Source organism: Oncorhynchus nerka, unplaced genomic scaffold (assembly GCF_034236695.1).
Source record: "Oncorhynchus nerka isolate Pitt River unplaced genomic scaffold, Oner_Uvic_2.0 unplaced_scaffold_2067, whole genome shotgun sequence".
NCBI classification, from domain to species: Eukaryota; Metazoa; Chordata; class Actinopteri; order Salmoniformes; family Salmonidae; genus Oncorhynchus; species Oncorhynchus nerka.
The window spans coordinates 24,946-39,555 of NW_027039258.1; the positions used below are offsets into that span (position 1 = coordinate 24,946).

The 14,610-nt window shown below is 41.5% G+C and overlaps 1 protein-coding gene across 2 annotated transcripts; it reads left to right on the forward strand.

The window, feature by feature from the left end:
• Positions 1–2,161: 2,161 nt before the first annotated feature.
• On the forward strand, positions 2,162–8,492 carry LOC115118717 (gastrula zinc finger protein XlCGF17.1-like). Of its 2 annotated transcripts, none has more exons than XM_065014826.1 (2): positions 2,162–2,679; positions 7,439–8,492. In XM_065014826.1, the coding sequence occupies exons 1-2, from the start codon at positions 2,445–2,447 to the stop codon at positions 8,221–8,223; spliced, it is 1,020 nt and encodes a 339-aa protein (XP_064870898.1). In that variant the 5' UTR covers positions 2,162–2,444; the 3' UTR covers positions 8,224–8,492. The 2 variants fall into 2 exon arrangements, with proteins under 2 accessions (XP_064870898.1, XP_064870897.1); XM_065014825.1 differs by having other exon boundaries at positions 2,163–2,679; positions 7,436–8,492.
• The last annotated feature ends 6,118 nt before the right edge of the window (positions 8,493–14,610 follow it).

Here is a 14,610-nt window from a genome sequence, read left to right on the forward strand (position 1 = left end):
TTGATGGGAAATGATGTAAAATATATCACTAGCCACTTTAAACAATGCTACCTAATATAATGTTACATACCCTACATTATTCATCTCATATGCATACGTATATACTGTACTCTATATCATCTACTGCATCCTTATGTAATACATGTATCACTAGCCACTTTAACTATGCCACTTTGTTTACATACTCATCTCATATGTATATACTGCACTCGATACCATCTACTGTATCTTGCCTATGCTGCTCTGTACCATCACTCATTCATATATCTTTATGTACATATTCTCTATCCCCTTACACTGTGTATAAGACAGTAGTTTTGGAATTGTTAGTTAGATTACTTGTTGGTTATTACTGCATTGTCGGAACTAGAAGCACAAGCATTTCGCTACACTCGCATCAACATCTGCTAACCATGTGTATGTGACAAATAAAATTTGATTTGATAAACCTCTTCTAGTGTTGTTTATCCAGGTTAGTCTCAAAATCAGTATGCTCCACCTTTTAAATTGTGTCATTTATTTTGATTATGGATTTGATTGATTGAATACAAGATATTTCAAAATGCTCATTTTAACCTTGAAAACCTCTTGAATATAGTTGTTTAATTGAGTTAATTTGTGTACTAGTCATCAAGCTAGAGGTTTATGAAAATGTGATGGAGTTGTTCTGATGATAACATGGATAAGTTGTTGACATTAACATTCACTACCTCATGAATATTCCTGTCAGCATTATTAAAAACGTTCACTACCTCATGAATATTCCTGTCAGCATTATTAAAAACATTCACTACCTCATGAATATTCCTGTCAGCATTATTAAAAACATTCACTACCTCATGAATATTCCTGTCAGCATTATTAAAAACATTCACTACCTCATGAATATTCCTGTCAGCATTATTAAAAACGTTCACTACCTCATGAATATTCCTGTCAGCATTATTAAAAATATTTACTACCTCATGGATATTCCTAGCAGTATTATTAAAAACATTCACTACCTCATGAATATTCCTAGCAGTATTATTAAAAATATTTACTACCTCATGGATATTCCTAGCAGTATTATTAAAAACATTCACTACCTCATGAATATTCCTATCAGTATTATTAAAAATATTTACTACCTCATGGATATTCCTAGCAGTATTATTAAAAATATTTACTACCTCATGAATATTCCTATCAGTATTATTAAAAATATTTACTACCTCGTGAATATTCCTGGATATTTACTACCTCATGGATATTCCTAGCAGTATTATTAAAAACATTCACTACCTCATGAATATTCCTATCAGTATTATTCCACTATGTCAGCGAAAACCTGTGTGAATTTGTAAAAAAGATTGGATTAATCCAACACGTTATTGTCTGAATAGTATGTGGAACACCACTAGTGCTTCTACACCTGCATTGCTTGCTGTTTGGGGTTTTAGGCTGGGTTTCTGTACAGCACTTTGAGATATCAGCTGATGTACGAAGGGCTATATAAATCTATTTGATTTGATTTGACTAGTGGACGCTCATTATATATACATCTACATTATGTATTGTTACACCATACAGGAGCAGTATAGACCTCGTCTGTTCATTATATACATCTACATGATGTATTGTTACACCATGCAGGAGCAGTATAGACCTCGTCTGTTCATTATATACATCTAGCTGGTTGAGAGAATATGAAGAGTGTGCAAAGCTATAATCAAGGCAAAGGGTGGCTACTTTTAAGAATCTCAAATATAAAATATATTTTGATTTGTTTAACACTTTTTTGGTTACTACATGTTTCCATATGTGTTATTTCATAGTTTTGATATCTTCACTATTAATCTACAATGTAGAAAATAGTACAACTAAAGAAAACCCCTTGAATGAGTAGGTGTGTCTGACCTGTACTGTACATCTACATGATTACACCATGTAGGAGAAGTTGCGTATTTTGACCAATCAGATATGAAAAATATCTGATTTGAAAATATCAAAAGACCAATTAGTTGGAAAAAAATGCAGAATTGGGCTGCCTGTGTAAACGCAAATGAAATAAATGAAAATAAACGTATTTCCTGAAAATGAAATAAATATTTACGTAAACTGTGTTACCTACTCCAGTCAGCAGATGGCGATATGAGTTTTACAAGCGATGCAGCCGGAGTGTGACGTGACGTATAATCTAGTGGACGGGACACCTCTTCGACAACGACAGCTAATCAGTCACTTAGATAGCTTGCTAGCCAACAAATACGAACATATTTGAGCTATTTAGACGTTTTCGGTGTATATTAATCACTGTGTTTTAAACACACGTCTGTCGTATCTACTAGTTACCCATCCCAGCTTCATATTTACGTTGTCGGGTTGCTAACTGGTTAAATTAGCATTAGGCTAGTAGCTTATGCTAACTATCTAAATTGGCTTTCTTAATAACATTCCGGACCATGAGCTCACTAAACTACTCTCCCCCTGCAAAAGAAGAGGACGTCTGCTGGACTGAGAAACAGGGTCTGTGGCTTAATATTGTCGTGAAAGAAGAGGAGGAAGAGAAGGATGTCACAGTGAAAGGCGAGGAAGAAGCTTCCAGAGTGAAAGCTGAGGATCAGGAAGAGATTACTGTCACAACGAAAGAGGAGGACGAGGAAGAAGAGTATGAGACTGGAGATCTGATTAACACCAGTGAGTAACGTTATACCATCTTAAAAACAGGAGCACAAACTGCCAATTGTTGAACTGATGTTGATTTTCGAAGTGGCAATCCGTGATTCAAACAACAACAACAATGGCCGCCATGACACTAGTTTTGGTGAACATCTAAAGGTTGGGTGCTGGAGAGCCCGATATGTAACAACTGTCAAATCCATAAAATAGCTATGAATACAAGGACTGACCATCCAAATGATAAAAATAATAGTTTAAACAGGTTCTAAACTATACAGTGTTTGTTTACAACTTTTTTTAAGCAAGCTATCAGCCTAACTGACGTGTGAATTACAATACACCCTTCCGTTTCCTAACATGGCTACATGGCATATCTACTAAGGCGACTCAGTGCATCCAATGGCAATGTCCACGATAGGTATCGGGCCCCACAGTGGAGGTGTCATAATACCCATAAAACCCTGCGGTCAAGCAGGGAAATGCTTCCATTAGTTTTTCCGCCATACATTTTTCCCATAGGAAATTTTAGAAATGCTTAAAATAAGGGCCATCTATTGTGTAGCCTTACCCTGGCGTGACGTTTTGATGACAGTTTAATGTTATCTCGGACAAGGTGACTTTTATCAATATATTCAGCTTTATTGTACTCTCAAATTCGAAAATGCTAATCCACATTATGCAAGACTAGAAATCCCTACAAGATCCTGCACTTCCACTTACGAAAAAAAAAAAAATCTATTGGTCACATACACATGGTTAGCAGATGCTATTGCAAGTGTAGCAAAATGCTTGTGCTTCTAGTTCTGACAGTGTAGCAATATCTAACAAGTAATCTAACAATTCCACAACAAATGCCTAATACACACAAATCTAAGTAAAGGAATAATGGACTAAGAATATATAAATATATGGATGAGCGATGTCAGAGCGCATAGGCTAAGATGCAATAGACAGTATAGAATACAGTATATACATATGAGATGAATAATGCAAGATATGTAAACGTTGAAAGTGGATTTATTAAAGTGACAAGTGTTCCATATATTACAGTGGCCAATGATTTCAAGTCCGTATCTAGGCAGCAGCCCCTCTGTGCTAGTGATGGCCGTTTAACGGTCTGATGGCCTTGAGATAGAAGCTGTTTTTCAGTTTCTCGGTCCCAGCTTTGATGCACCTGTACTGACTTCGCCTTCTGGATGGTAGCGAGGACAACAGGTAGTGGCTCGGGTGGTTGTTGTCCTTGATTATCTTTTTTGCCTTCCTGTGACATCGGGTGCTGTAGGTGTCCTGGAGGGCAGGTAGTTTGCCACAAAAAAACACTTTTTTTTTACTGCAGTAGTTTTGCAGTGTAACACTTTCAAAACTGCAATCTTTTTTTTGTAAGGGTCGTCTCTAGCTGACACCTTTGCTAAGATCTATTGGGTCATAGAATTGTCCATTTTAAAGACATTTAGGTAGTTTATTCATTACTAAATTTAGCTAAATCTATTAGCTAGTTAATCCAGAGATTCTTACTTTTGCCTCGATTTGGCAGTCGCTTCCAGATTAGCGTGACAATTGTAGTAGTGATGCACCGATATGACATTTTTATTTTATTTTTATTTTTTACAGTTTACCCCCTTTTCTCCCCAATTTCATGGTATCCAATTGTTAGTAATTATTATCTTGTCTCATCGCTACAACTCCCGTACGGGCTCGGGAGAGACGAAGGTCGAAAGCCATGCGTCATCCGAAACACAACCCAACCAAGCCGCACTGCTTCTTAGTGTGCATCCAACCCGGAAGCCAGCCGCACCAATGTGTCGGAGGAAACACCGGGCACTTGGCGACCTTGATTAGCGTGCACTGCGCCCAGCCCGCCACAGGAGTCGCTGGTGCGCGATGAGACAAGGATATCCCTAGCGGCCAAACGCTCCCTAACCCGGACGATGCTAGGCCAATTGTGCATCGCCCCACGGACCTCCCAGTCGCGGTCGGCTGCGATAGCCTGGGCGCGAACTCAGTCTCTGGTGGCATAGCTAGTGCTGCTATGCAGTGCCCTAGGCCACCCGGGAGGCCTCGATATGACATTTTTGACCAATATTCTATATTTTCCTTGCCCAAAAATACGATAACCAATATTTAAAGCTTTAGCGGACTTTTAATCATTCTAGTACAGTTAAATAGTTAACACACACATGGACACAGCAGTCTAAGGCACTGCATCTCAGTGCTAGAGGAGTCACTACAGTCCCTGGTTCGAATCCAGGCTGTATCACATCCGGCCTTGATTGGGAGTCCCATAAGGCGGCACACTATTGGCTCAGCGTCGTCCGGGTTTGGTAGGCCGCCATTGTAAATAAAATGTGTTCTTAACTGACTTTCCTAATTAAATAAAGGTTCAATTAATTAATTACAAAAAATATATACACTGCTCAAAAAATTAAAGGGAACACTTAAACAACACAATGTAACTCCAAGTCAATCACACTTCTGTGAAATCAAACTGTCCACTTAGGAAGCAACACTGATTGACAATAAATTTCACATGCTGTTGTGCAAATGGAATAGACAACAGGTGGAAATTATAGGCAATTAGCAAGATACCCCCAATAAAGGAGTGGTTCTGCAGGTGATAACCATAGACCACTTCTCAGTTCCTATGCTTCCTGGCTGATGTTTTGGTCACTTTTGAATGCTGGCGGTGCTTTCACTCTAGTGGTGGCATGAGACGGAGTCTACAACCCACACAAGTGGCTCAGGTAGTGCAGCTCATCCAGGATGGCACATCAATGTGAGCTGTGGCAAGAAGGTTTGCTGTGTCTGTCAGCGTAGTGTCCAGAGCATGGAGGCGCTACCAGGAGACAGGCCAGTACATCAGGAGACGTGGAGGAGGCCGTAGGAGGGCAACAACCCAGCAGCAGGACCGCTACCTCCGCCTTTGTGCAAGGAGGAGCAGGAGGAGCACTGCCAGAGCCCTGCAAAATTACCTCCAGCAGGCCACAAATGTGCATGTGTCTGCTCAAACGGTCAGAAACAGACTCCATGAGGGTGGTAGTATGAGGGCCCGACGTCCACAGGTGGGGGTTGTGCTTACAGCCCAACACCGTGCAGGACGTTTGGCATTTGCCAGAGAACACCTAGATTGGCAAATTCGCCACTAGCGCCCTGTGCTCTTCACAGATGAAAGCAGGTTCACACTGAACACATGTGACAGTCTAGAGACGCCGTGGAGAACGTTCTGCTGCCTGCAACATCCTCCAGCATGACTGGTTTGGCGGTGGGTCAGTCATGGTGTGGGGTGACATTTCTTTGGGGGGCCGCACAGCCCTCCATGTGCTCGCCAGAGGTAGCCTGACTGCCATTAGGTACCGAGATGAGATCCTCAGACCCCTTGTGAGACCATATGCTGGTGCGGTTGGCCCTGGGTTCCTCCTAATGCAAGACAATGCTAGACCTCATGTGGCTGGAGTGTGTCAGCAGTTCCTGCAAGAGGAAGGCATTGACGCTATGGACTGGCCCGCCCGTTCCCCAGACCTGAATCCAATTGAGCACATCTGGGACATCATGTCTCACTCCATCCACCAACGCCACGTTGCACCATACTCTCCAGGAGTTGGCGGATGCTTTAGTCCAGGTCTGGGAGGAGATCCCTCAGGAGACGATCCGCCACCTCATCAGGAGCATGCCCAGGCGTTGTAGGGAGGTCATACAGGCACGTGGAGGCCACACACACTACTGAGCCTCATTTTGACTTGTTTTAAGGACATTGCATCAAAGTTGGATCAGCCTGTAGTGTGGTTGTCCACTTTAATTTTGAGCGTGACTCCAAATCCAGACCTACATGGGTTGATACATTTGATTTCCATTGATAATTTTTGCGTGATTTTTGTTGTCAGCACATTCAACTGTGTAAAGAAAAAAGTATTTAATAAGAATATTTCATTCATTCAGATCTAGGATGTGTTATTTTAGTGTTCCCTTTATTTATTTGAGCAGTGTATATTCATTCAGCAGGTGTTTCGCGTTCATAAATTCTACATTCTATAATTCTAAATTCATCAGTTATTCTGCGCTCCGGTACAGTCAGACAAGAGTGCTCTGAAATTGGAGTAGATAGCCATAGTGAATTTGCAAACCCAAGAGATATATGCTAAATGGATAACAGTCGTTCTTGCTAGCTAACCAAATCACACCTGCTTCTCTAGCTGTGTAGCCACCAAAAAACAATACGAGGGGGAAAAGTCAGTCACTCACCCGCTCCTCCAATGACATCACATCCTCCTGTTAGCTAGCTAGTGTTAAGCTCCATGTTTTTTAGCTTGCTACCTAAATAGAAACGCTAGCCTATTAGCCACATTATGACTGCCTCGTGATCATTGCCCTTGCTAGTCTGATTGTATTGACATTCCCAGCCTTAGTTACATTCGTCTGTTTTTGTCATTGAATCTGATACAGTGCATCCTGAATGGAGGCAGTAAACAATGTACCAGGCCAGCTGTAATTTACAAACTGAGAGCAATATTTTTTGGACTACTAAGAAATGTATTGGTGAATTATATTATTAATGCATTGAACTGTATCCATCTATTCTGCCAACAATGCCTTAATGTACGTCGTGGAATGTTGAGTCAAATATAACCTATTTTTAAAAACCTCTTATGAAGTTGGTTTTGTAGCATAAACTGGGAATTTTATCATTTTGACTGATTATGATTGTCTTGTTTGTTTCATATCTGCAAATTAGTTAAAATGCTTTCTGTTCCACTTTAAATAAACACTCTGTCTTTGACAGCAGAGAGACCAGACTCAGCAGAGGAACCAGAGACTTCCGAACCAGCAAGACGACATCACTGTTCCTACTGTGGAAAGAGCTTTAACCAGTTAGGGGACCTAAAGAAACATGAGAGGATACATACAGGAGAGAAGCCTCACAAATGCTCCCAGTGTGGACAGTGTTTTACCTGGTTACAGAATCTAAAACAACATCAAATAATACACACAGGCGAGAAGCCTTACCAATGCTCTCAGTGTGAAAAGGCTTTTACCCGGTTAGCACATCTGAAAGAACATAAAATAGTACACACGGGAGAAAAACCTTTTCACTGCTCTCAGTGTGAAAAGCGATTTACCAAGTTAGGGATCCTAAAACAGCACGAGAAGACGCACACAGAAGAAAAGCCCTACCATTGCTCCCAGTGTGGAAAAAGATTTTCCTTAGCAAAGTACCTGAAAGAGCATGAAAAAATACATACAGGAGAAAAACCTGGAGAGAAGCTTTTCCTCTGCTCCCTGTGCGGAAAGAGTTTTACCCAGTCAACCCACCTGAAATCCCACACAAGAACACACACGGGGGAGAAGCCTTATCAATGCTCCGTTTGTGGGAAGAGTTTTTCTCAATCAAGTTGTCTGAAAAAACATAAGAGAATACACACCGGAGAGAAGCCTTACCACTGCTCCCTGTGCGGAAAGAATTTTACCCGGTTAGATTACCTGAAATCACATAACAGAACACACACAGTTGAGAAGCCTTTACACACAGTAGAGATGCCTTTAAACACAGGAGAGAAGTCATCATTGTAAGTAAGATTTTTTTTCTTAATTAACTTGCCTGGTAAAAAAAGATACATGAATATGAAGAATGTAGTAATCTAGTAATGTCTAGTAATGTAGTTCAGTGATGTTCAGAATGAACCGTTTATATACTGTTTATGCCATTTGATGAAAGTGTAGTTTGTATTTTTAAATCTCAAGACATTGAATATGAAATACATTGGTTTGATTGTAGACTACCAATATGTCAGTTTGAATGTGTATGCTCTCTGCGATTACATGGTCAGTTTTCAACTCCGGCTCTGTGTGTTGTGTGTGTCATTACTCGAGCACTCTCATTACCATTTGCTCTATTGTTTACATTTGCTTTCAATATGTATCTTACAGGATTTAAGGGAATAGTATGGTCCTGTAAAGATAACAAACCAAGAAAAAAATTTAGTGCCACAAACGAAGGCAATTGTCACAAAATGTTTGTCATTGCGGTTCTACAGTGGAACTGTACCTCTAGTTCCAACTTCTGAACAGCAACGTATGTCTCCTTTTATAAATATGGAGGAATTGAGTGAGCACATCTCATGTTCCCCCGGTCTCTGGCACAGCCTATAGGCTCTGGGACACGTGGGCCGTCCAACAACAACCCCCGGCATGAGAGCAAGTTCGCAGCACTTTGGTGGCAGTCGGAGTAGCTTTGCTAATCAAGCGATGAACTCAGATCAAATATATATTTTTTCTTACTCCCTGTTTCACCATCAGCCTTTTCAACATTGCAGACAGAAGTAAACCACTGTAGCAACAGGTCATAAACGGGAAGTAATAAGCTCACACACTTGGAGTATGTTTGTAGATGGTTACAAATGATAAACCCAGCCCTTATCAGAAACTTAGTCATATGACTTTGCGAGACAGTTTATCAATGAAAGACCGTTGACACGGATTTCCACAAAATGAATTATTGACTCAAATGGTTTTGTACAACATCACAGATAAGCCCAGCATTATCTTTCAACTGACAAAAGTCATGTTTCTTGTTTTTCTTCTTCTTCTTCTAGCTAGCTTTAGCTCAAAGCTCGGTGGCTTTTAATATAAGATCCCTGTCTAATGCTACTTGTTGAAGGCTAGCTAGCTTTAGCTCAAAGCTCAGTGGCTTTTAATATAAGATCCCTGTCTAATGCTACTTGTTGAAGGCTAGCTAGCTTTAGCTCAAAGCTCAGTGGCTTTTAATATAAGATCCCTGTCTAATGCTACTTGTTGAAGGCTAGCTAGCTTTAGCTCAAAGCTCAGTGGCTTTTAATATAAGATCCCTGTCTAATGCTACTTGTTGAAGGCTAGCTAGCTTTAGCTCAAAGCTTGGTGGCTTTTAATATAAGATCCCTGTCTAATGCTACTTGTTGGTGACCCATGGCCCTTAACTAGCCTGGTGAAGGCTACCTAGCTGGAGCGGTGGTCAGGTAACATTAGCTAGAGTCCGACAGCTTTTACTTTGACAAACTGCTGGGATTTGCCCTTTTTGCCATCTATATCACTTGAATACTGTGTTTCTACATCAATCTGCATTGCTTGCTGTTTGGGTTTTTAGGCTGGGTTTCTGTACAGCACTTTGTAACATCGGCTGATGTACTAAGGGCTATATAAATACATTTGATTGATTGGAACCTGTTTACACCTCCCCTGGATTACAATGCTTTCTGTTACCTCTTACCATCCTGGAATCTGTGTGGATAACAATGCTTTCTGTTACCTCTTACCATCCTGGAATCTGTGTGCATAACAATGCTTTCTGTTACCTCTTACCATCCTGGAATCTGTGTGGATAACAATGCTTTCTGTTACCTCTTACCATCCTGGAATCTGTGTGGATAACAATGGACATTTCCAAGGTAAAACAACGTTCTGAGAACCATGTGTTTCTAAGAGCGTGGTTGTTTTAGGGTTATTTTGCATTCAACCTTTCCACAACGTTCTGGGAATGGTGCAGTATCGTTGATTGACTTTGGAACATTCTCTGCGTATTTACAGGAACTTGACAAACTAATTTTCTCGGTATTTCATTACTGTAATAGAACGTCTCCTAAAAGTTCAAACATATTTAATTAAATGTTTGTTCACGTTCTAGGAAGACATTGGGAATGTTCTCAAATAGTTCCCGAGAACCTTAACATTATTTTGTGGGAATTTCAATACTTCAACAAGAACAGCTAGTCAACATGACCAAAACATTCTCCTCTTTTTTTGAACGCTTTCCGTATATATTAGCCGCTGTGTTTAATTAACACACTTTCAACGTATATATTAGTTACCCCATTTATTTCACATTTACGTTTGTTAGCTAGCTGGCTATATAAATGAGCAGACTCGAATGCTAACTAGCTCACATCCGACCACGAGATCACTAAACTACCCCTTTTAGCGGTCGCTATCACGTTTAAGGTAAGAACCAGACGCAGGCTGTCGAAGTAACAATGTTTATTTCAGCAACAAGGGCAGGCAAACGACAGGTCAAGGCAGGCAGGGGTCGATAATCCAGAGTAGTGGGGCAAAGGTGCAGGCAGGGTCAAAACAGGAACAATAGGGGCAGAGGAAAAACCACTGGTGAGTTTGAAGAAACAATAAGAACTGGGGCCTGTTGCACAAAAGTAGAATTAAGACATCCGGGATAAATGACTCAGCTGAGCTCAATGAAGCCAAAACATGTGCGTCCAGGCTTAATTGGTTGCACAAAGACCAAGCCAGGATGAGCAGACACGGATTCATTAAACCAGGTGAAACCAATCCTGGATAGGTGCGCGCTCACGGCTCACTCAAATAGACCCCGCCACAGATCACAGATTAACTGATTTACCATGGCAACTAGAGCCGCGTACTTTTCCCCGTCGGAAGCACAAATCCTCATGGAGGCATACGAGGAGGTAAAATATATAATTAAGAAGAAAGGCAACACCGCCACAGTGATAAAGCAAAGAGAAAAAGCGTGGCAAAGTATTGCAGACCGCCTGAATGCGTAAGTAGTGCACAATTACACACTCACCGCTCCGCTGAAACATCACAATTACAATTCAAATATTTAATTCACATCTCCAAAAATGCAGTTGTACTGTAATTATGAAACGGTTAAATTTTTAATTGAAATGCACTGCAGATATGAGTGAAATTGTGTAAAGTAACTCCATCACACTGTATAAAGCTATGATACATTTTTTGATATTTTTACTGAAAACAAGACAAAAATACCAAGTAATTTTTGCAGTGTGACTCCATTAAATGTGTGTGTGTGTGTGTGTGTGTGTGTGTGTGTGTGTGTGTGTGTGTAGATTAAACATGAACGGGCCAAAACGGACATGGCAGCAGGTCAAAATCAAATACAAGAACATTCTGCAGAATGGTATGGTCCCTGACTAATATTTAACAAAGCACAAGCATATATTGTACCCAGAAGGTGCCTGCTCACACATTGTCTGTACTGTTTTAGCAGTGAAAAAGAATACCCACAGACAAGGCACGGGTGGTGGGTCACCAAAGGCTGACCTTACCCCAGCAGAGGACATGGCCTTGGAGCTAAATAAAGGCAGGCCCGTCTTAGAGGGGATCCCTGGGGGGAAAGAGACGAGCATAGGTTCCTCCCAAGATGCCACCCGCTTCATTCAAGGTATGTCCTTCCATCTCTACATGGGATACAACCACATTCATATTAAATCAATTTGGACTGTCTGACTTTGGTTTACCTATTGCCTTGCAGTGCCTGGCAGCACTGTGTTCCTGTTAGAGCCACCAGCACAAGCACCAGACGATGCTGATCCACTGAGTACCCCATCAAAGGCATACTGTAGGCCTGGCATGTCTTGTCTACTAGCTTCAATATGAATCCGATTAAATGTGATAGGGTGAAGGCCCCAGTGCAGCAGCAACAGCACATGATGGAGACGATGATGAGGAGGAGACCATCTCTCTGGATTCCAGAAGGCATGAGGTATCATGTTAAGACTGTGAAAGTACTATTTACTCTACAATGGTGAGGAGTCCTCATCAAAATCAAAAAATCTAATTTCTTTTACAGGACCCAGATGCTATACAGTGGGAAAACCAGCCTGGCAACATAGTGCGTATTAATAAAAGGACACCACATCCTGCCAAATTCCAGCTGCGCTAATTGTATTGTGTTCACAGAGCTCACAAGCTATCAGAAAGTTGTATGGCAACCACCTCCGGCGCCAAATAGAACTGGCAGACATAGACATTCAGTACAAGAAGAAAAAGATGGAAAATCTTGCACTGGAGTCCGAAATAAAAAAGAGGACAATTAGGAAACTGGACCTTGAAATAAAAAAACTTGAGAGGGAGGTGAGATATGCCTTCAATGTACACTGTATGCTAACTGTAACACAAATGTATTAATCATTATTTTTCTTTCCTCCCCAGCTCCAAGAAGATGACACAGCTCAAAATAAAAATTAGGTATATTCTCGTAAAGTCAAGTGAGCCATGACATATGAGCTCTTATTGTGAGCACACAGGACGGTGGCATCTTTCTAAGGTTTTTTTTTTATTTTCCCAGCAATCAGTACAACCAAGTCATCGTTATAAGGCATCGCCCTCTTTTGCCCACCCCCAGCACCAGGTGTGGCCACTAGCCTATATGAAGGCCCAAAATTGTGTGTTCCTTTCTGCTCTGACAATGGCATGCCCATTCGTGCGAGATGTGGTGGATGAAGAAGCACTTGTGCTGAGGAGAGCCTTCAGGCGAGAAAGGGTCTTCAGGGACCGGTTGGACCCACTGGCCTTCCCTGATGACCATCTATATGAAAGATACAGGTTTTCTGCAGATGGCATCAGGTATCTATGCAGACTACTGGGTCCCAGGATTAAGCACCGCACTGCACGGAGCCATGCACTGAGTGTGGAGCAAATGGTTTGTGTGGCCTTGCGCTTTTTGCTAGTGGAGCCTTCCTGTACTCAGTGGGGATGCAGAACAGCTGAACAAGGCCACAATTTGCCGCACAATAAGGAGTGTGTGTCTGGCTATCAAAGCATTAGCAGATGTCTTCATCTCCTTCCCTGGCCACAGAAGACTCTGTGACATCAAAGAGGAGTTCTATAGGATTGCAGGTAAGAGGATCTACAAATTACAGGACAACTGTTAACACATAGTAGGATACTCATTACTTTGTGTGACAGGTTTCCCCAATGTCATTGGTGCAGTGGACTGCACACACATAAGGATAAAAGCCCCTCAGGTGCCCATGAGGCCGATTTTGTGAATAGGAAATCCTTTCACAGCATTAATGTTCAGGTGAACATAACTTTTTGATATTGTCCATTGACGAACACTCTGCATTGCCAGTGATGTGCATTGATTGGTGTAATATTCCTCATCTTATGATTTCAGATGGTCTGCAATGCTGACTGTGTGATCAGCAATGTTGTGGCAAAATGGCCTGGCTCAGTCCATGACTCCAGAATCTTTCGGGCCTCTGAAATCTATCAGTGCCTATCACAAGGTAAGCCACACAACCCCTATTTATAACCATCATGGCTGTGTCAAGAATATCACTGTGTTTATGAGGTAGTAATGATGAGATTTTGTGTTGACAGGTGAATTCTCTGGTGTGTTGCTGGGAGACAGGGGTATGGCTGCCAGCCTTTTCTCCTGACACCTTTCACAGACCCCCAGGAAGCACAGCAGGCCTACAACCATGCCCATGCCAGGACCAGGGCCAGAGTTGAAATGACCTTTGGCCTCCTGAAGGCACGCTTTCACTGCCTTCACAAATTAAGGGTCAGCCCTGTTAGGGCATGTGATATTACTGTGGCTTGTGCTGTCCTCCACAATGTGGCCTGCCTGAGGAAGGAGAGGGCCCCCAGAGTGCCACCAGCCATGGACTGGGACAATCCGGCAATCTTCCCTGATGACGACAGTGGTCGGCTGCTGAGGGACCAATATGTGTTGAATTATTTTAGTTAGTATGTGTGCTTTCAATTTTGGTTAAATATGTCCTGCGGTGGCAGAGGAATTTGGTTTTTTTTGGGTTCGTTTTTGACGAATTTGGCCTCTTATGATGTTTGTGCGGTATACTGTGTGTAATACAAGGCTGCAGGGAGGCTACTGCATCCATTCATTTGTCTGTTCAGTTGATGTGTATGGATTTGTCCTGCATTTATTTTAGTGTGCAGACATGCAGGGTGTGTTATATACAGACCTTTGAATGTGTATGTATCATTTTGTATAATATGCTTGGATTCTGTGCTTTCCATCTTGTAGAGTCACTGTGACTTCAGTTTCGAAAGAAGCTGATGGTTTACCTGCTTTGTTTTGTCCTTATTCAATAAAGGAACATAATGTTACACATTGTGTTTTTATATTCATATGGAATGTGTATTTGTTTATATGACAGAGTACTAGGGCCACACTGAAGAAAAAGG

Bases quoted from the DNA above. Each gene is read 5' to 3' on its own strand.
- LOC115118717 (XM_065014825.1), top strand. From the start codon at position 2,445: ATGAGCTCACTAAACTACTCTCCCCCTGCAAAAGAAGAGGACGTCTGC. The intron at 2,680-7,435 runs GTGAGTAACGTT...TGTCTTTGACAG, and splicing joins TGGAGATCTGATTAACACCA to CAGAGAGACCAGACTCAGCA.